The sequence below is a fragment of the Mirounga angustirostris genome, unplaced genomic scaffold (assembly GCF_029215605.1).
Source record: "Mirounga angustirostris isolate CCGP_5_RB_7025 unplaced genomic scaffold, mMirAng1.0.hap1 SCAF_10, whole genome shotgun sequence".
Classification (NCBI taxonomy): Eukaryota; Metazoa; Chordata; class Mammalia; order Carnivora; family Phocidae; genus Mirounga; species Mirounga angustirostris.
In genome coordinates, this window is record NW_026991718.1 from 47,401,165 (window position 1) to 47,423,593 (window position 22,429).

Sequence of the window (22,429 nt, forward strand, 5' to 3'; positions counted from 1 at the left end):
CCTTTGCTGAAGAAAAAAAGCCCCCCTTACTAATCCTGGCCCTGAGGGAATTCTGCCGGGTGAATTCATATTCTAAATTTCAGAGTTAGTCAGGCTGCAAATTTTATGAATCACTTGGCTCTCTCCTGTCTGAAGCCCTGGTCAGGTTTTCCTAAATTTTGCCCAGGTATTGACCTGGCTGTGGTCAACATTTGAGGTAGATAGATTCTGGGGACAAGAAGACTCCGTTAAGGCAGCCAAAGTTGACAGGTTGGTGGCATTTAGCATGGCTCTTGCAGAATATGGAGCCTTCTGACCACCTCTGGGTCACCAACTCCATTATGGTGGTCTTCTCTTACAAACTCTGGGGCTTCTAGTTTAGCCCAGCTTCAGTGCTATTCTGTTTGACTCTCAGTGCACCTTCAACATAGGAACACAGGAAAACATCAAAACATCTTGATGGATTCACATGTTCTGATAGATAGGGTAATAGATCTTTGATTTCTTAATTGGGGAAAAAATACAAAAGAACTACAGATGATGAACATTAATGTGCTGAACTCAAAAACAAATAAATGGAAACTTTTCGTCCTACTTGCTTTTGTTTCTTTTTCTTTGTAAAGAAATAAAATATTACAATCAAGTTGAACTGTCTTTTGCTCTCATCTCCATTCACCTCCTTTCCTCCCCAGAAGCAAGGACTACCACAAATCTGTCATGTGTAAATGTACATAGATATCAACAGACAATATATAACTGTTTTTCATGAATGTACAGAAATGGTCTCATATGACACAGTGTTATGCAACTCTCCCCACTCGACATTATGTTGTTAAAATTTATTTTTGCTGATATATAAAATATATAATTCAGTCACAAATTGTCTTGATATTTTATTCTTTATATCAGTACTTGTCTATTTTCCTTCTGATGAAGGATGTTTCCAATACTTTATGACTGCAAAGAGAGCTCTTTTCTAGAGCATAGGGGCAGGACTTCACTTGAGGTATTAACCTACAGTTAACATGACTGGGTAGTCAACTTCCAGGTTCCAATTCTTATGGAACAATTCTCCAAAGTGTTTGAATCAAATAGTACTTGCATTTGCAATTTTGACAATTCCTGTTTTTCTTCACCCTGGCCAACAGGAATATGTCAGACTTTCAGCTTTTGTCCTGTTGAGAAATGTTAAATGGAAGCTCAGTGTTATTTTGTTTCATTTTCCCTGTACTAGTATTTCATATGCTAATCATCCATTCCTGTTATTCTGTGAATACAAGGAAGGAACACTCGTCTATCACTCTCAATAAAGTGGATTTATTATACTAAAGTTTTAGTGTTGATTTAATCAAATTAATCAGTCTTTTATAATTTTTGCTTTTTGTATTCTGTTTAGGAGTTCCTTCCCTTTCCAAGGTCATACAGATGCTTTGATTTTACAATCAATCTGGAATTTATTTTTTGAATGGTGTTAATGGAGATTCAGTGGTATTGTTTTAGCTATGAAAATGTCCATATGGAAATTAAGTTGTCTCAGTTCCATTTATTAAATAGTATTTCCCCCAATGATTTATAATGTCTCATCTACTTTATAGCAAGGATTTTATACATCTGCTTTATACTGGGTCTATTTTGAGGCTTTTTTTTTTTTTTAAGATTTTATTTATTTATTCGACAGAGAGATAGCACAAGTAGGCAGAGCAGCAGGCAGAGGGAGAGGGAGAAGCAGGCTCCCTGCTGAGCAGGGAGCCCTATGTGGGACTCGATCCTAGGACCCTCGGATCATGACCTGAGCTGAAGGCAGACACTTAAATGACTGCGCCACCCAGATGCCCCTATTTCTGGGCTCTTTATTCTATTCCATTGATCTGCTTGTCCATCTCTGGGCTGTTATTCTTGCTGTCTTACTTTACAGTGTGCCTATATAGCTTCTAAGGTAAGTTCTTTGTTCCAGAATTATTTTGGCTACATCTTGGCTTTTTGTTTTTCCATATGCAGTTTAGAAATGGACAAATTTCAATGAAAATGCCTAGTGAGATTTTTTTTTAAGATTTTATTTATTTGTTTGTTTGTTTATTTTTTTATTTATTTGACAGAGAGAGAGACAGTGAGAGAGGGAACACAAGCAGGGGGAGCGGGAGAGGGAGAAGCAGACTCCCCACCGAGCAGGGAGCCCGATGCGGGGCTTGATCCCAGGACCCTGGGATCATGACCTGAGCCAAAGGCAGCCACTTAATGACTGAGCCACCCAAGTGCCCCTACCTAGTGAGATTTTGATCAGAGTTGCATAGAATTTATAAGTTAAGTTGATAAGAATATTGTACCAGATATCTTCTACTTCTTCCTTCAAATTCACTCTTTTAAAATAACTAAAACATTACAATAAATTTGAATTCCTTTCTCTCTTACTGTCTTACTTTGGAAGACTGAATTTTACTCAATTACCTCTCCAGGTATATATTATATATATACATATATATATACCTTATAATAATATATACTAGCCCTATATATAGGTTATTAAATAAATGAATACAATATCCAAAGAGTTAAGGAACAGAATAATATCCATAAAGAAGAACAAGTATTGTGAAACAGAAACAATTTAGATGTGAATCCTGAACATAAGTAAATCTTGACATAGAAAAAAAAGAATCAAAAATCCTGGAAATGTCAGTATATTCTCTGAAATTTAAAATACAAATCCATACATAGAATAAGCTCTAGATTGGGAACCCTTTAGAGATAATTGATGAATTGGGATATAGTATGGTAGAAATCACATGGAAAGCTATAGAGCTAAAGAGATAAAAAATATGAATATGATGATGTGGAGGGCAGGCAAAAAGGTTCCAACACAAATGAAATAGGATATAAAGAAGTACAAAATAAAGGGAATGGCATACGGCAGAAAATCAATATTAGAAGCAGTAGTAACAATGTTAGAACTATAGAAAAATATGAGTATTAAGACTGTAAAGCAGACAGTGTTCTGAGCAGGATGAAATAAACTCACATCTAGACATATTAATGGAAACTCTAGAACATGAAGGATATAAAGAGAAATTGTTACCAATTAATAGAAAGGAAAAAAACCAGTTAGACTGACAAAAGACATTTCATTGGTAGCTGTAGATGCTAGAAGACAGTAACACCTTTAAAGTTATGAGGAAATATTTCTGCCAACCTAGAATTCTGTACCCAATCAAGCTATCATACAAGGGGAGAGAAAATAAAGGTATTTTCAGAAAACAAAAAAGCATGAGCACTTACCTTTTCATAGACCTTGGAGAAAGTTACTAAAGGATGTACTTCAGCAAAAAGACATGCAAATTCGCACTGAAGACTTGGGTTGTAAGAAATGAGGCAAAGCTAGTAAAATTTATTGGTAAATCTAATAACATAATTTGCAGGAGTTAAGAAGATGGAACTAATATAAGAAAGCTGTGGATTTCAGTGAGGACATAATACATGGAAGGCCTTTCTCTTCTTCAAGATGTGGATGGGTGACAATCACTTGAAACAAGGCCATAGATACTCCACTTTAACAAGCCACAGTCCAGTGTGGTTCTCAGCTTCCAGTAGCCTTCGTTCATGAGGTGAGCCCAGCTCTGGCCTCTTATCAGGCATGGTGTGCTTTTAAGTCCCATCACCCTTTAGGAGTTGAAATTCCTTGTCTTAGTTCAGACTGCCAAGTTAAAACACAGTAGGTTGGGGGCTTAAAAACAGACATTTATTTCTCAGAGTTCTGGAGTCCAAGATCAAGGTGCTGGCAGATTTCATTCCTGGTGAAGCCTGGCTTTCCGGCTTCAGATGGGGGCCATCTCATTGTAGGCTCACGTGACCTCTTTGTGTGCTCCTGGAGAGACTGAGCTCTGGTTTTTCTTCTTGTAAGGGCACTAATCCCATTATGGGGACTCTGCCTTCAGGGTCTCAGCTAAACTTAATCACCTCTCAAAGATTCCATGCCTAATCCTATCACATGAGGATTAGGGTTTTAACATATGCATTTTGAGGGGATACAAACATTCAATCCATAACATCCCTAAAGGGGTAGATACTTTTTTTTTCTTTTTTAAGATTTTATTATTTATTTGACAGAGAGAGACACAGCGAGAGGGAACATAAGCAGGGGGAGTGGGAGAGGGAGAAGCGGGATTCCCGCCGAGCAGGGAGCCCAATGTGGGACTCGATCCCAGGACCCTGGGATCATGACCTGAGTCGAAGGCAGATGCTTAATGACTGAGCCACCCAGGTGCCCCAAGGGGTAGAATTCTAACCCTCTCTGTCCATTTCTGAATCCAGAGGTTTAGGGCTTCACCCCTGTTCATTGCTCTCTCATTCATGGAAATGTTTACCTTGTTTGTGAGCATAACTTGTCTTACTTAAAAAAATTTTTTTAAACTGTTTTTACTGTCTTTGGAGTAGAAGGGAGAATCTCAAGCCAAAATGCATACTATTATGCATGTTTCATTGAAAGGAAACCCCCCAAAGTTCTGTCAGGACTATCTGTGGGCAGCTCAGCATCACTACCACCTGCTTTCACCCACGGATTGCCTGCAGCACAAAGGAGAGGCCAGAAATGACATTTCCCAGAGTTTCCTTCTCTCTATGATCCCGGGTAGTGTCAGTCAGTGAAAGGCATGAGACTGGAAGGCAGAGGAGTGGGGGAGGCCACACTCACCGGAAGCAGACCGAGGTTCTCAGCAGCTGCAGGGTATTGTCCAGTGAATGAACCTTTTGGAGACAGTAGTCAGCCTAGATGGCCAACAGTAACCTCTAGAGAATCTCTTGCTTCAGAGTTGCTGGCCAAGGTGGATGGTAGGAATTTCTCAAAGGTTTCTGATATTTGAAGTGGCTTCCAAGTAAGCTCTTTAGACCCTCTCGTGGTGGTGATGCAGGCTGAGATCATCACAAAGAGCCTCCTTGACCTTTGCTTCGTTGTCCTGCAAACAGATGTGAAAGCCTCAGATGTCCTGTTTTAAAGTCTTTAGTACTTAGATTAGATCAAGGAATGTGGTAGCCAGCCGCGGAGAGAGCCCCAGTGATTGCTTTCTCCTGGTACTCATGACTGGGCAGAGCCCTGGCCACCTGAATCAGGGAGGGCTCTGTGTAACCCGTGGAGTCAGATGGGAGGGATGGTGTGTGACTTCTGAGACTAGGTCATAAAAGGCGTTGTGGCTTCTGCCTTGGCCTTCTGGAAGACTTGCTCTGGGGAAAGCCAGTTTTCAAGTTATAAGGACACTCAAACAGCCCTCTGGAAAGGCCTGTCTGATGAGGCGCCGAGACGCCCCACCCACAACCAGCAGCAATCTGCCAGCCGTGGGAGCGAGCTGCCGTGGAGTGGGTCCTCTAGTTTCGGGCGTGTCCTCAGATGACTTAAACCCCAGTCAGCCTCCCCAGAGATCCCAAGCTCGGCTTTCCCAGTTTGAGCCACTTCCAAATTCCTGGCCCTTAGTGACAAATAATAAATGGTTATTGTTATTATAAGCCACTAAGGTTTTTTTGGGGGGGGGGTGTGATTATGCAGAAAGAGATAACCAATACAAGTAGCTTCTGTTTTCCTGACCAACCCCTTATTTAAAAATTTTTCATGCTTATGCCTCCTAAATCGTCTTATGCAGTCACTGAATATGGAGGTAGACTCATGGCCATTTTTTGGCCTGGATTTTGACAAGCCCAGGCAGCTTGTGTGTATGCGTGTGCGTGTTTTGTAAGTAGGCTCCATGCCCAACGTGGGGCTTGGACTCAAGACCCTGAGGTCAAGAGCTGCACACTCTACTGACTGAGCCAGTGAGGCACCTCAGCTTGTGTTTTTCAAACCGGTTGCCAATTTCCAGCTGGAAGTGTTGTTTGTATCTCCCCAGATTATCAGTGTGCCCATTGCCTGTTCTTCCTGCAGCAAGAAGACGGCAGGTTTGAGGGTGGTCAGATGTGACCGGCTGAATCCCATCTTTACTATTTCATGGCTGTATAATCTTGAGCAAATTTCTAAAGCTTTTTAAATTTTCATTTGCTTGGCTATTAAATATGAATAATAGTACCTACCACACAAATTTAAAAACAGGTTACATTTTAAGAATATATGAAGAATTTATAACATAGCATCTGGCACATAGTGATCATTTACTAGTAGTTTGGTGATGATGATGATGATGATGATGATGAAGTATACACTTTGGTGTTTGGCAGTCAAGGCCTCTCATAAGTACTTTCCTCTTTCAATGATCTATCGTTATATAACATACCAGTCCCAAATTTTTATCTAAAGGCATGGACCATTTTATTGTCTCTCACTATTCTGTGGGTTGACTGGGATCACTTGGGGGGAACTTCTGCTCCATGTGGTATCAACTGCAGTCATCTGGGGGCTCGACTGGATTGGAATATGCAAGATGGCTTGCTCACATGGCTAGTCTTCATACTGTCTGTTGGCTGGGAGCTCTGTTGGGGCTTTGATCAAAGAGCCTACACATGGCTTGGGCTTCTCACAGCATGGTGTCTGGGTTCTGAGAGACAGTGTCTCAAGAGCAAAAGTTCCAAGAAGCAGGAAGCAAAAGCTACTGATTCTCTCAAAGGCTAAGTCCCCAACTGCACCCCAGGTTTCTGCTACATTCTATTTGTTAATCAGTCATGGAACCAGCCCAGATTCAAGAAAAGGAGAAGTAAAGTCTACCTCTCCATAGGAATAGTGACAATGAATTTGCCATCATCATATTCCTCAATTTCCTTTCCAAATATCTCCCAAAATTCCCCTTAGGGGATCCTAAGGAGCATAAGTCTATATAAGCGTTTCCAAATATATCTGGTTGTTCTTTGCCTCTCTGTTCAGAGCAAGCCCGTTCCTCTCCATAAAGCTTTCCCTCGGATACCTCTGCCCTCTAGGGGACCCTTAGAACTGACTGGCAAGATCAGCCAGTGATTAGGGCCTCCTGCACATGTGACAATGCATGTACCTGTTACTTGACACTTCCAGACTTGAATACTAATGTTGTTTGTAGCTTCCCAGTGAGTGGGTTTTTCTACTTCGTGGCTTTTTGCATCAACCTGGTATGGGTCTTACCATTAATCGGTGCTTCGTAAGTATTGTCTTATTTGAATGATATACTGTGTGGAGACAGTGGTGGGAGGGAACTGACATTTATTGACCCCTTAGAGTCAAGCAAACTAAGTGTACATGCATCCTCACTTTATCCGTGTTCCCTGACTGTCCCATAAGATGAGCATTATCACTCCCATCCGACAGACGAGGAAACCGAGTACTGGCCTCACTTCACACCCAGCAGGTGGGAGAACCACAACTGAATGCAGGTCTGTTTGACACCAAGGCCTGTCTTTATCTTTCATTGCTATTGGGCTGCCTACAACTCCCTTGAAATGAAGCTATCTGGGAAAAGAACTATGTAACTACGGACCGTGGTTTTTAGAGCATTTGAACCATAAACTCCCCACGGCGAGGGCATGTTCTCATCAGCCTCTCTGCGTGCAGGCATTTACCACCGCCCGGGACCAAAGCTAAACATTAACCCACACCAGCTCTGCGTTGTCTCCCCGTTTGCAAACCCTCGTGGCTCCCAGTGGCTTTGGTCCTAGACCGTCTCCGTTATTAGTCCCTTTTAAACAGCTTCTGGGCAGCACAATGACATGTTTGGAAACACGGTGGCCTATTTGTGGTGATTCCACCTGGCCGAAACGCCTGGGTCCTCAGCTTCCGCAGGCCTCCTGGCTCCAGAAGTACCTGGGAGCCCCTACTTAGGCCTCTGTTGAAGAGTCTCAAGAGGCTGCTTGTGGCTCCTTCTCTGCCTCGGAGGGGAGAAAAAATGCGGGCCGCGCATTTCCAGAGGGCTTCAGGGGATCAAAGAGAGAAAAGCAAACACTGAGGGAAAATGTGCTATTTATTCTTGGAACAAAGTTACATTGGCAGCTTTGTCCTCACTAGTAATGCTTGTTTTCCTGAAAGGATTTCCTCCCATGGGATTTAACCACCACTCGGCTCCTGACTGGCAACTTCTATCTCCCGCCCCTTCCCAGCCGCGCTTTCAGTTTTCTCACAGGCTGGGCAAAAATTAAAGAGATTAAAATCATCCAGGAGAGAAAGTGGGTTAGTGCAGCTGCCGCTGTAAATGCCCGCGTCAGCAATCCAAGTCGGCAGCTCCAGTAAGCTTGGCCATGTGAGTGGTGTCCTGGGCCACAGAGGGGCGGATCCCAGAGACTCCAGGCCTCCCTCCCTGGGGGGAGGGGTAAGGAGGCTTCTTCGGAACGAGGAGGGCTGCCCGGTGGAGGTGTCTTTCTTTGGAAGAGCAAGTTCATTCTTGTTGTTTTTCACGGACATTTCTGCTTTTAATTAAGTGAGGAAACAAATTCATTGAAGGTTACGTGGCAGAATAATTTATTGAGATGTTCTTTTATGTCTCATTCTCTTTGCTGTACTCTTCTCTCCTCTGCCTCAGGAAGGTGGGAAGACCCTGGTGAGCCCTTGTTTTGGGGGGCCCTTGTCTTTGAAAACAGGCTTTCCAATAGAAGAAGACATCCTTATTCCTGTTTTTGTTTTATTTATTTTTTTATTTTTTTTTTTTTTAAAGATTTTTATTTATTTGAGAGAGAGAGAATGAGAGAGAGCAAGCACATGAGAGGGGGGAGGGTCAGAGGGAGAAGCAGACTCCCCGCTGAGCAGGGAGCCCGATGCGGGACTCGATCCCGGGACTCCAGGATCATGACCTGAGCCGAAGGCAGTCGCTTAACCAACTGAGCCACCCAGGCGCCCCCTGTTTTTGTTTTAGCTGCCTACATTCACTGAGGGGAATCGCAGTGTTGTTCTGTGCTGGGGGTGGGGGTGAGAGTGGGGGGCGGGAGGATGGGGGGTGTGGTTGGGGGAGGGGTGGCTGTGAGTTTCGGAGGGTGTGCATCCTGACTGGAAGCTAGGGAGTCCCTGAACAGGAAACTAAGGACGGGATCACTGGGGTGTTCATGACTTCTGAACACCTGGACCCTGCTTTCCCACAGCACCCACGATGGGTGCTGCTTGGGGCAGGAGGGGTGATGGGGGTGTAGAAATAACTAGACATTCAGGGCTGTGGCCTTGAGAACATCTGTGGGGAAAAAACTCCAAGGCCCAGGCCTCAGCAGACAGAACCTGCCTCCTGGTTCCATGCAGGCTTGGACAATAAACCTAGATGTGGTGACTAGTATAGACCGAGTCTGGAGGACCTCTTTGCATCTTCTTAATGGTCTAAGTCACCAGGGACCTTCTCCTGACCCTGAGAAGCTGGCATGCCCCCAATAATGACTGAGATTACATTTCCCCATGGAGAGAGTAGGAAGCTCAGGGCAAATCAAATGCAATGTAAAGAAATAAAAGAAGTGTGGGATGTCTCTTGCACCCTCATCATGTAGCAGCCCCTACTAGGTGCTAGGCACTGTGCCAAATTCTGGAGCCAGATGGACAAGCACCTACTGTGCTGGTGAGACTGGGATCCCGGTGAGACAACGGTGCAGAGCTCATGAGGGAGACGTGTCCCCAAGGCTGTAGATTCTCGGGAGGGAGCGCTGCCTCTCTTCGGGGGCAGGGAAGCCTACTCAGAATGGCTCACCTTTGTTCTGAGTCTTAAAAGATGAACTGGAATTCCTTAGGGGAGGATGGGGGTGGAGTCGAGAACATTTTGTACAAAGGTAGAGAAGCGTGAAACAGCAATGACATGTTTGGGAGACTGTGAAGAGGCTGATCTGGTGAAAGCATGACAGGTTGTTACTGGATGAGTGGGAGAGGCAGGTAGGGGCCGCCCCAAAGGGCTTTGCATCCCAGGCTAAGGAATCTAGACTTCATCCGGGAAGAGGTGGGAGACCCCAGAAGGATTTTAGTGACGAGGATAGATGTGTTCGTTACGAAGCAAAGCCAGCTAAGGAAGGTCACGAGGAAGGAAGGATCACAAAGGTAGGAGGGGTCGTAGGAGATGGACAAGCTCGGAAGTGAGGGGGGAAGGGTGTGGAGACAGAAGGGGCCAAGAGTGGGCAGTCCTGCAGGGAGATCAGCAACACCAGCTTAGGGACGGCCCCTGGAGTTTGACATTTGCGGGCTATTGGTGATGTGGGCGAGTGCAGTTTCAGTGGAGGGCTGGGGACAGACCAGACGACAGTGAGTTGAGGATTGAGTGGAGGTTAAGAAAGTAATGGTAGTAAACACACCCATTTGTCTGAGACATTTGGTTATGAAAAGAAATATATGGAAAAGTATCAATACATGGGTACATAATGTAGAAAACTTATCTAATAATAATTTATTAATGTGCTTTAAATGATGGAGCAGGTTCAGGCACGGTCAGGCTTGAGGGGAAGGAGGCAATTGGGAGGATCAAAGACAAGGGACGAGGTAGTAGCGTGAGGAAGAAAGTTCTGGCAAGCAGGGGCTTGAGGCACAGCCAAGACCCCTGACCGGACCAAACTTCTCATGTGCCCGGGGCGGGGGGGGTTCAGGTCACACATCTGCGTGGAAGCTCTGTCGTTCTGCACATCTCATCACAAGCAAACCCTATGCTTCTGATGGGTTTTCTGCAGTTTTCTGCAGAACTCCCTAGCTTCCAGTCAGGATGCACACCCTCCGAAACTCACAGCCACCCCTCCCCCAACCACACCCCCCATCCTCCCGCCCCCCACTCTCACCCCCACCCCCAGCACAGAACAACACTGCGATTCCCCTCAGTGAATGTAGGCAGCTAAAACAAAAACAGGAATAAGGATGTCTTCTTCTATTGGAAAGCCTGTTTTCTGCAGTAAACCGTTAAAAATAAAGCCAATGGATTGTATGGTAAATATATTAATCAAACCCGCTAATTTGAAGAATGCCAGGTGTGGACATTTAAGGGAAGCAAACGAACCAAGCCTTTCATTTTCATTTATTATCTCTTCTTCTGTTAGGATCCTAATCTTAGACTCCTTGTTCACATCCAAAGTAGATCCCAAACTCCATCCACTGTGCCCAGACACAGAGGGCTGACGGGTCGCCGGTGGCAAGTATCAGTTTAATGATGGAAATCACTCCGATTTAAGCACCGGGTTAATGAACAGACTGCCATCCATTTGGTTCGATTACATCTAGCACACCTGTGCATAAGGACACCATGTTCCAGAACTTGCTACCATGAAATTTATGAACCAGAGAACAGGGTAAATGATGTGCTGCAGGGTGGGCACAAGTTCGGGGCCCCCTCAACCATCTGGCGGGTGCACTCTCTTCAGGGAAATGAAGAGTTGGGTACGTTTTGTCGTCTGTCCTACGTTTGCCCACTTATCTTTCAGACCAACTCACTCTAATTTGCTTATGACTTTCTCAAGCTCACACCTTTCGGTCACAGGAAACAAGTCTTGGAGGAATTTAGAACCGCTGCAGGTAGTCTTGTAAGGGAGCGCTGAAAGAGGACTCAATGTCCAGTTCAATTATGCCGGTAGGTTGAGCTACTTTAATTTAAATTTTTAAAAAATTTGCTTATTTATTTGAGAGAGAGAGCGAGAGCACACATGAGCAGGAGAGACAGAGGGAGAGGGAGAGAGAAATTGAAGCTGACTCCGGGCTGAGTGTGGAGCCTGATGCCAGGCTCCATCTCACGACCCTGAGACCGTGACCTGAGCCGAAACCAAGAGTTGGTCGCTAAACCGACTGAGCCACCCAGGTGCCCCTTTAATTTAAATTTTATACTTTGTTTGGAACTCTAGTGTTTCTTATTTCTCTAAAAATGTGCCTTTTTATTTGCCACATCTGAAGTGTAATTTTTTAACAGGTCATGAGACTAAAATTATAGTACAATGTCTCCATTTTATAATGAGTCTATGATATTTTCAATAGAAAAGTAGAAAGATATTTATCTTCTAGATACTTTTTAGGGTCATATATATTGTGGCCAGAAGGTCTAACTTGCCTTGTCTTAGAGATTAACTATTAGCTATTTCATTAGGCATGCTTCACAGTTCCATCTTTTCATGTTTTTATAATTGAAAACTCTCACTTTTACAGTGGCTTCCTATTGGTTAGAGAGAGTGTTTATATGGATGATTTATTGAAGTTCCGTTCATGTTTATTTAACCCTGTTGGCCGAAATGAAGGAAGGAAAGGAGGTGTCAGCCCGCACGTGAGAATCTCCCTATGGAAAATGGAGGGGGGGGGGGGAAGACACAAAATTTATACTAAGCTATGTTTATGGTTTAACTGGTGGATATGTGTTGATTCAAGACCCATCATTAATCAGAGGTAAGGTTGTATTGGGCAACAGCCACTGGCTAGAGAAATATTTTGATTTCTACTCCAGTACTCCGAGTAAGACACAGTGGTTGAGCCAAGAGTATTTAGACTTCAGCTCTTCTGACTGGGGCCCGGGAGGAAATAATTCAATAAGAGATAAGCCTCCACTTTGAAACAGAGGAGAGACCATGCTTCACTGATGCTTTCTTCTCATTCTCTCATCCCTTTTGAGCACAAAGCATTTTAAGAAAAGGGGGGGAGGTGATTAGCACTCTTATTAGCAGGTGGCGCGGGGGGACCCATCTGTTTGGTTTATATTTCTTGGGTTTTTATATTCTATTAAAATTTCTTTGAAAACCCTGACTGGTGTGCCCAGCATCCCCTCATATTCCTGTGTACAGGTAAAACTTCACTTGGGGAAAAGGCAGAGAAAGCCTGGGAACGTGGATATTATAATTTGGTTGTACACATCTGGGAACTAGAACTTCAGAGAGGACATAACCCTCAATATTGATTGATTTGGTGATTAAACGCATCCATTAGAACTTGTACAAAGCTGGTGAAAGTTTGTCCTGGATGTGTTCCGTGCTTCCGTGTCTGGGAGGTGTCTGGGAGGCATTAGTAGCTGATACTATCGAAGGAGTGGTTTCATCTCGGCAGGCTGTCATGGAATGAATGAACTGAAATGCCATCTGGTTAAATGACTATCCGTGGGCCTTCACAGAAATCCCATTGCTTTGCCAGGGAATGTGATGGCAAAAGTGAGACAGTGCGTTCAGAAAAAGAAAGAAAAAGAAATCGTCCTGCTTCTCCAAACTCACATTTTATACAAGTACCCATTTTCTTTTCAAGCTCACTTTTGTAAGATGAGTAAATGTGAAATGACCATAGGGCAAAGCATTAAAAAAAAAAAAAACAACTCATCCTCCCGATTTTCCCGAAGTGACATCATTAATGGTGACACATTGGTGTCTCCGTCTGCACATCCATTAGCCTCTCACTGGGCCATGAGGCAATTTCCTTTGTCTTTCATTGTTCAGTTTACATGACTGCCTTGCTCTGACGCTCCTGGAGATCATTTACTACTTCTGGAATTCATAAGCACTGGACTTTTGAAGGCTTCTTGTAAATAGCAGTGCCATAGGAGAAGGGGCAAGGATTCTGGTTTCAATCATTTGTACTTTCTTGGGATGGAACCAGATTTCCTACCCTTGACCATGTGGGGATGACCTCACTCACTCAAGGCTGAGATCAATCTAGGGATTTTTGTCAGTTTGGCATTGTCTTAACGTGCTTCGGACAAGGGAGTGATTTCAATATTTTCCTTTTCCTGATGACTTTTGGAAACCATCCTCTACTTGATTGAGCTTCTTACTGTTTTGTAAATTTCTCATCTGTTAGGACCTAGATTTTGTCTCCGCATTTCCTACAGAAGTGGTTCTTAAAACTGACTGCATATTTTAATTACCTGTAGAAGTTAAAAAGAAAAAAAAAAAAAAAAGTCCCACCTCTAGAGATTCTGATTCAGTTGGTCTGGTCTGAAGCTCAGCCTGTTACTTTAAAACGCTCCCCGAGTGAGGACTGAGTGTCAAGTGTACGTTGTCTACAGTGTTTGGACAATTTCCTGTGAAGGGCAGGTGGTCTCCAGGAAATGACAGTTAACTGAACTGCATTGATAGATAAATGGGTCACACGGGGACACACGGGTTTGGGGTGAGGACATATCTAGACATACCTCATTGCAGCTTATTTTCGGGTGGAACCATAGGAGCATGAAGGTCTCACCTTAGGTCAGCTGGTAGCTTGGCTTTTTTTTGGTGTCTGCCTTTGGGTGTTGGGCCTTAATTTCCTTAACAATAAAATGGGGATAATCAAAGTCTGAGGTCATATTTTTGTTTGAGGCAACAGCAGTAGTAAAAATCTGCCACAGTGAACTTTGGGTAAAATGGTCATATTGCTGTCATAGCAACACGGATGGGAGTTTGGGAACTGGCACCAGCAGGAACGCGTCTGGGGGCCTGGGCAAACAGAAGCAAATCCATGGGCTCAGCGAGGGATCACATAGGGATGCTCCTACACAATCCTGGCATCAGGATGTTGCCAAAGGAATGCCACAGCACCCCCGCCCCCGACCCGCCACACTGATGGTTAAAATGACCACATGTCCTCTGGGCTAACTGAAGGGACCTTGTCCTGAGTTGGCTGTGCTGTAGCCCACGACACCAGCGTGTGGGGTGGTGGAGCCCCGCTCTGAGCACCAGCGCCTTGAGGTTCCTGCATCCTCTACAGGGAGGATCAGGCCTGCTGGCGGCCACACCAGCGAGGCTGCTCACACTAGAGCCCAACCCACAGCCCCGGGCCTGGACCATGCCATGGTTACTTCATGCCCCGGTTTCCTGGGATGAACCTTTTTCTAACTCCCCACCCCGGGCTGGAACTAGAGCTGCACGCCGTACCTGTGCAGACAGACTCCCTCCTGCCTCTGTCCCTGCCCAGCTAGTCCTCTGGATCTCACCCCTGCCTTGTGTTCTCACCCACCTCCGCCCTTCAGGTCAGTCCAGCGGACCCTCGGGGACGCAGGGAGTCCGACGCGGGGCTCGATCCCGGGACCCTGGATCATGACCCGAGCTGAAGGCAGACGCTTAACCGACTGAGCCGCCCATTACACTGCCCCGGTGTCACGCTATTCTTTCATTATGTCCTCCTAGAGATGGAAAGTAGATCTCATCTTGGGATAAATAGCCCCACTTACTTTCAATTTCTCTCAGTCTGCAGGTTACATCCCCTTACTTCCTCTCAGGCTATGGGGTGTCAAGCCACACACACAGGACCTTAATAAAAAGGCAATCACGGACAACTATTTTTCAGGTGGGAAAATGAGGCATAGAGAGTTTTGATGATGTGTAACCATACAAATGAATGGGACTTGAAGGAAGGACTCTCTTTTCCCTGGAAGGGGCAGGGTCGGGGGACAGGGGTGGCGGGGGATGGGGTACTAGAAGAGCCGCAGGCACAAAAAAGAGCTTCCCTTCATGATGCCTCAGTAGTCTCGTTTATAAAATAAGAAAACAGGAGCGCTTCATCTGTCAAGACGCCGCGAGGATGGAAAGAAATACAGGTGAAAAGGCCGGGCGCAGGGTCTGGCCACTGAGAGGCTAGTCCACGTAAAAGGCACGCACATGCACGCGCGTGCGCGGCCACGAAGCCAGTAGCTTGCAGGAGTCTCAGCCGTAGCTGCCCATGGGCTGCCTGGGGTAGCTTCTGGACACATCTGTTTCTGTAGGACCCTGGGGCAGTCACTCCAGAGCCACCCCTTCAAAGCTGGTCTCTACGCAAGGACGTATGTTCTGGAGAATGACCCACAGAAGACCCCCAAGAGGGCTCAGGAGTCTATGTTGAGCTGCACAACCAGAGGCAGGGGGTGCCTCTATATCTGTGGTTCCTACAACCAGCTGGGGTGCAGGGGCCCCACAGTACCTTCTTCATTATAATGAAATGAGCTGATCCTAAGCAGGGTATTTAGCCCAAGGCCTGTGTGCACTAAGTATTCAACAAATGTTAGCAGTTCTTAACAGCAGTTGTTTTAAATCCAAAGCTAGGTTCATGGGTCAGAGTATTTCCAGATGTCCTTCCTCCAGTTTAGGGGGACAAATGAAGAGGCCCCGGATTAGGGCCAGACTATGGTAAGTCTATGCCATCTCTTGGCATCAGTGTATTTAATTATTTATTCGTACATTTGGCATACGTTTATTGAACACCAATTATGTGTGTGGCCCTGTGCTCAGCACACAATCCTTGGCTTCCTCTTGTTCATGCATGGCTGTGCATGGGGCCGGTGCACATAAGACTAAAACCAGGAAAACCCACTTGTCAACACCGCCTTCCATGCCTGCTGATAAAGCTGGAGAGTTAGAAGCTCTGATCGTGGCACGTTGCAAGTTAGTCAGGTGTGTATTTTACAGATAAGGAGCCTAAGGCCTGAGAGGGGAGTACGTGCCCAAGTCCGGAGAGTAATTTAGGGGCCATCTGAGGCTAGAATCTGCTTTCCTGATTAAGTTTAGGAAACAAGGGCCCTTTCCAGCAGACCAGTTGACTCTGTGTGAGAGCAAGATAACTAGTCTTTAAGTTTTCATTTACACATGGGTGTTCTTTCCCTTTCTGAAGAGGTACATTTCAAGGTTAAATGAAGTAGTTCTCGAACAAGTCTAGAACAGTGGTTCTCAACTCTGACTGTATTAGATCATCTGGAAAGCATTTCAAAGGAGATCACCTCAAACCAGGTAAATAAGTATTTGTGGGGGTGCGGCAGGGGCCTCATACTAGTTTTTAAAGCTCCCCAGGTGTGTCTAATATACAGGAGGGGCTTCACAGTCTAATATACAGTCATTCCAGTACACGGTCAGTGGTCTAGAGAGCAGTGCTCCCAAAATTCTCGTGCATATCTGAATCTCTGGAGATCTTGTGAAAATGTAGATTTTGATTCGGTAGGTCAAGTGGGACTGGCAAGTCCCGATTTCTAATAAGCTACCAGTTGATGTCAATACTGCCGATCTCAGGAACACCCACCCTTGGGTAGCAGAGCCAAAAGGCATGTGGATTCTGTTCATCCACTGGTCACTGGTTACTCCAGCCTGAGGTGTGGAAGTTACCTCTTCCCCTCATCCTCTCCTTATCTGCCCCCAGCAGCTCTTGTCACCAGGTCCTGTCAATTCCACCCCACTGCTCCCTGCGGCTCCTATCCTTTCTTGATGGACTGATTCGACATTCTCTTCCCTGTTTCCCCACCACCGGTCCCCGCTCTGGCCACGTTCTCTGCCAGACGGCCTCCTCATGGGGCTTTCTCATTCCTTCTTGCCTCTGCCCATGCTGTCTTTACTCCACAGAAGGCTCTTCCAGTCCCTGACCTCTCTCTTAAGAGACCACCGCATCCCTGGACCTCCTCTGTGCTTGTACCTGTCGCCGACGACGACTGTCAAGGAACAACATGCCCTTCTGGTTCATCTCTGCGTTTCCAGCGCCCAGCTCAACGCAGATCGGGCTCTCAATAAACAGTTGCTGAATTTAACAAACAAAACCTCAACTCTGAACGAGCAAGGCCAAAAAACAAAGACCTCAGCTACTCTCCTTCTGATCAAAATGAACATTCCTTCGAGATTATGCATCAGGCTTTAAACACCCCACTGGAAAAAAAAAAAAAGTTGATCAAATTTAACAAAGTAAGTACTAATATCCTGTCTGGGTTGGGTGGTTTAATCGGGGCTCAAAGCAGGCGACGGGACAGGAATGAGAGGATGGATGCTGGCAAGAGCTTGGAGATCTGCTTTCAGATCTGGACTCGTCCCAGCAGGGGGAAAAGGCTAGAGCTCCGGGACAGGGTGGAGACTGCCGATGGGGAACCTTGCGGGGCCCTGGAAAGGGTCGGAAGCGCGCGCAGGCAGGCAGGAGTTGGGGAGCGGGAACTAACTTGGCGTGGAAGGAGGCGCCGCACGCCGCAGCCGTTCAGGTTTCGCGTCTTTCCTTCGCCCACAAGGGCCGCGGGCTTGGGGAAGGGGGCGGGGGAGAGGGAGGGCAGGTCCGGAGCCGAGGGGGTGGAGGAGGGGGGAGACCGAAGGAAATGAGACAACCTTTTCCTCCCACTGACTCGGGCTCCTCCAGCGTCTGCGGGGCTCGGTGCGACAGCCCGTGAGCGCCGAGGCCAGGACCCCGCGCCCCGCGCCGGCCCCGGCGGCTCCTCCACTGGGATTTCTCTCCAAGGCGTCAGCGCCCGCCCAAGTCCCGGGCGCCGCTTTGCCGCTTCCTCCCCGCGGCGATCGGCTCCGGGTCCCCCGGCTCGGCCCGGCGCGCCCCGAGCGCAGCCCCCGGAAGTGCGCGCCGGCGGCCCCGGCGAAGGTAAGCGGCGCCCGAGAGCGCGCCCAGGGCGCAGGGGCGCCAGGCATCCCCAGCCAGCCTGGGCCTCCCCGGAGCGCCTCTCTTCGGAAACACCCAGAGCACTTCTGACCTGAAGCCGCTGCTTTGTTCCTGACCCCCAGCCCAGGTGTTGCAGGCTGGGTCCCCCAGAGAACTCGGCTTCCCAGCCCTTTCTTTTTTTGCCTCCTCTTCCTCTTCTTCTCCCTTTGCTTCCCCCGCCCCCAGCTTCTTTTTCTCGATCCGCAAACTCTGCTCTCTGCCTCTGCAGCCTGGCTTCGGAGAGCGGGTCCTGCCCAAATCTCGGCGCTTCGCTCCTCCTCCGCCTCGGGAGCCTGGGCTGAGCGGGCCGGCCCGCGGCAGTGACTGCCTTTGACCCCGGGCCTGCCGGGTGCGAACCTGCCCGAAATTTCTGGGGCGCGCGTTGAAACTCACGGATCTCGCTCCCTTTGGAGGCACCCAGCTCGCCGTGCGCTTTTGGCGACCCCCCAGGACCCTGAAATCAGAGCGCACTGGGGAGTCGAAAGACTGTTGGCGCCCCCTAAAGCCTCAGTGGGACGCTCTGCTGGTGGAGAGGGGCACAGTCCGCTCCTTGCCGCTCTGGCCCGGTTCCCCAGGATTGGAAGGAGTGGGGGGAGCACTGAATCCCGGGCGCGAGGGAGGCGGGGAGGTAATGAGGATGGCTCTCTGAGGGAGAGGAGGGCCAACGGCATCGTGCCCGCTTGCCGTTTTGCTCTTATTAACTGCCTGAATTCTCACATCATCAAGCCTCTGAGTAGGGAGTCCTCCCCCTGTTTTACAGACGGGCAAAATGAGACGCAGAGAGGTTAAGTAATGTGTCCCAGGGCCACACAGCTGGGAAGGGGCCCAGCTAGGATCTGGGTACCAGCTGATTTATACCACACATCCCATGTCCAGCCCTACAGAGAGTTTCCTCTATCCAGAGTGAGCAGGAACCTGTCATCTACCGCTGGCTCATACCATGGAGAATCAGGCTTTTTCTTTTTTGAGCAAATGCATCTTGATTCTAGTCAAATCCAAACGATTTATTTAGTACCTACTGTCTTCACAGTTCAGTGGCAAGCACTGACGTTTCACCTTTGAACCTAACTCTTTCATCCTCTTCTCATCATCCAGTCTCTCAAGAAATACATAATTGTGCCCCAGAAGGCTGGCCTGAATCTCTTTCTGGACAGGCAGTTCAGCTCAGTGGCTAAGAGCCCAGGCCCTGGAGACGGACCACCAGCGTGTGAGTCTGGCTGAGGCCCTCCTGTACCTTTCTTTCTGCAGCTGGACTTCCTCATCTGTAAAGTAGGGATGGGAGGATTTAAAGCAGTTGTTCTCAACCGGGGTTTCCATTTTAGCCTCCCAAGTGACATCTGGCAACGTCTGGAAACATTTTTGGCTGTCAACATGTAAGTGGGGGAGGATGCTGTTCGTCTGGTGGGCAGGGGCCAGGGATGCTGCTGAGTAGCCTATAATGTTCAGGACAGCCTCCCACAGCAAAGAATTAGCCAGCCCCAAATGTCAGTGGTGCTGAGTGGAGAAACCCTGGTGTAATGTATCAGTCCATGAAGGGTGCTATTATTCCCAGCTCTCATCTTCTTATCTGCTCCAGTTTGGCCGATTATACCAGCTTCTGTCCCCAGATCTCCTCTCAGTCCAGCACCAGAATTCTGTTGTTCAAACCACAGCAGACCATGCGACTGCATTGTCTTAATATGGTCATTGGCTCCCCAGGGCTAACAGAAGGGATGGGAAGCTGTGGGTGGTTTACAAGCAACCAAGCTAGATCCCGTACAGACTCAAGTTTGCGAATCGCTGTCCTGCAGGGTCCCATCTTACCTCCGACGTTGGCTCACATGGCTGTTCATGGTAAGGCCTCACCTTACCTTCCCAGCCTCGCCTTAGTTCCCATCTTGAGGTGCCTGCCATACCACCACCCAACTTACTGTCTTGGTATTCTAGGTGCCGACTTGTTGGAATGCCCTTCCTCCTCCTTGGCAAATTCCTCATCATTCTCTGAGACTTGAGCTCCAGTCCACTGCCAGCATAGCAGCCCTCACTTCCCGAAGCAACCTGGTCACTCCCTGCTGCCCCAGCTCGGGCCCTCCACTGCCTTTTTCTTTCAGTGTCCCTTCCCCATAGGGATCCCTTGCTCATGCCCACACTGGTCTCTGGCTACCTCGTAGCTAACACAGTGCTGGACTCGTGGTGGTGGTTAGGCTTGCGGGCTTTGGAGTCAGGCTGCGTGCGTTCAAATCCCAGCTTTGCCACTTATCCACTCTGTGACCTTGGGCAAGCTGACTCAGTCTCTCAAAGCCTTATTGGTCAAATGGGAAGAAATGATCTGTCTTCACTGCAGCCCGGCATAACGAACGGATGGGATAATACTGACTGCCACTCCATGCCAGGACAGGGTTCAAGTTTGGCATTTTATGTTTTTACTCACTTAATCCTCACAACGAACCTTTAAAGTTCGAGCTGGTGTTGCCCTGTTTTCCCGACAAAGAAACGGAGGCAGAGAGAGGCTAAGCAGTTTGCACCAAGTCGCACAGGGGAGGAGCGGTAGGGCCAGGATTCACACGGACGTCTGGCCTGTGGCTCACGCGCTTCACGCTCTGCAGGTGGAGGGTTTAGCTCGGTCCTCCCCACAGAGTAAGCGCTCAGTAAACACGAGCTGCGGTTTGTGGTGTGCGTCGATAGGAGCCGAAGTCCACCGGATTTCCCACCCCTGCCACACCTGTGATCCATGACTGGGCCATGATTTTCACGGCTCCTGTTCTTTTCCTCTCCTCCTTGCCTGGAGCCTAGCCTCAGAGAGACAGCACACTGGGGTCAGTCCTCTGTCGCAGTGCTGGGTCAGCACCAGCGAACTGGATGCTAAATGGAGCCTTAAGTGTGCCGTGGGTTAGGGTCAGAACAGCACTAAGTCTTTGGGGAGGAGGGCGTGGGGTCAGCACACCTGCCCGGGGGAGAGAGGCGCAGACGGGGTGAGGAGCTGTCTGACTCCAGCTTGTCCTTTCCAAGCCCGTGCCCCTTGCAGTGCGCAGCCAGCACGTAAGTGTCGGTGAAATCCGTCAACGAACGTGTGATGGGTGGGTCTCCCACCTTACCTTGATCAGATTCAGAATACATTTACTCTCCGAGTGTTAAACGGACCATTTATATAGTCAAGGGAAAACCTGCTAAGAGAATTTAATGACCCACAGGGGGCTTTGGAGAACCAGGTCTGGAACTGGTCACTGACCTCCCATTTGAGTTGCGTGTGATACTGGATACCAGGTTTACAGGTGATCGCTTCACCAACTTGGAATCTTTGATTTCCCTGAATCCAGCACTGCCTTTGAAAGCTGAGCCCCTTCCTCGCTATTCCCTTGGACACTTGCTCTGTAGGCCAGATGGCCTTGCACAAATACCTGCACGTTTGTGTATTCTGGCTTTTTCCACAGCTGACCCACACAGCTATGGTCCCCCTGAGTTTGCCTCGTTTTGGCAGGTTGTCCCCCAAACTTCAGTGGGATGAGGTTACCCAGTATGTGCAAGGCCTTGCGTTTTGTTAGGGATCACAGAAATACTCTAATAAGTTGCCTTTGAGGATGGAGCAAGGTGAGAAGCTCCCTGTCCATCAACATGTTAGAGACCCCTCAGGTCCCCTGTAGCACTGCCTTCTCCCTTCCAGACACCACACTCTTACTGCTTCCTGGCATCAGCCCCTCTCTTGGGTCACCAGCTGGCTGATCTGAGAAACAGATTCCCCTGGGTGCTAATGACTGCAGTAAGGTCAGACCCAAGATCTTTGGGGCATCACCTGCATTTTCACTGAGGCCCAGAACATTACACCTTGGCTGCCATCTTGAGTAGCACCTCTTCACCTACCAGCAGGCAGATTCTTCATGAAGCTTGGGTGTCTGGTTCTAGGGAAAGCTACCTCCTGCTCTTCAGGTCTTAGGCTGTGTTCCCTGTGAAATCTACCTCCACTGTCTGCCTCTAGGTGAAAATCTTTTTGGTGCTGTAAGGAGCATTTGGTTTAGACTACATGATCTTAAGTGTCAGGGTGAGTTTGGACTATGCATGGGGTGAGTGGCTGGTGTTGGGTGCCAGAGACACAAACATGAAGAGGACATGGTCCTTATCATCATGGTCATAGTCCGTGATGTGTGAGGGACACATGAACAGGTCATCAGACTGTCAAGTGGAGAAGAGATAAGAGCAGAGAATTGGGGGCCAAAAGGCACCAGCCACGAGGGAGTCAGGAGAGGTTTCAGGGAGAAGAGGATATTGGAGTTGGGTCTTAATGGAGAAGTAGGAGCTTGC

General features: G+C 47.7%; 1 protein-coding gene across 1 annotated transcript in view; it reads left to right on the plus strand.

Moving 5' to 3' along the window:
• Window positions 1–17,826: 17,826 nt before the first annotated feature.
• Window positions 17,827–22,429, plus strand: part of EVA1A (eva-1 homolog A, regulator of programmed cell death) — a gene marked incomplete at its 5' end in the record, with an annotated part of 47,675 nt that continues 43,072 nt past the window's right edge. The window contains one exon of the mRNA XM_045884686.3: window positions 17,827–18,097. Coding sequence (XP_045740642.2) covers window positions 17,827–18,097 — 271 coding nt within the window. The remainder of the gene's footprint in view (window positions 18,098–22,429) is intronic.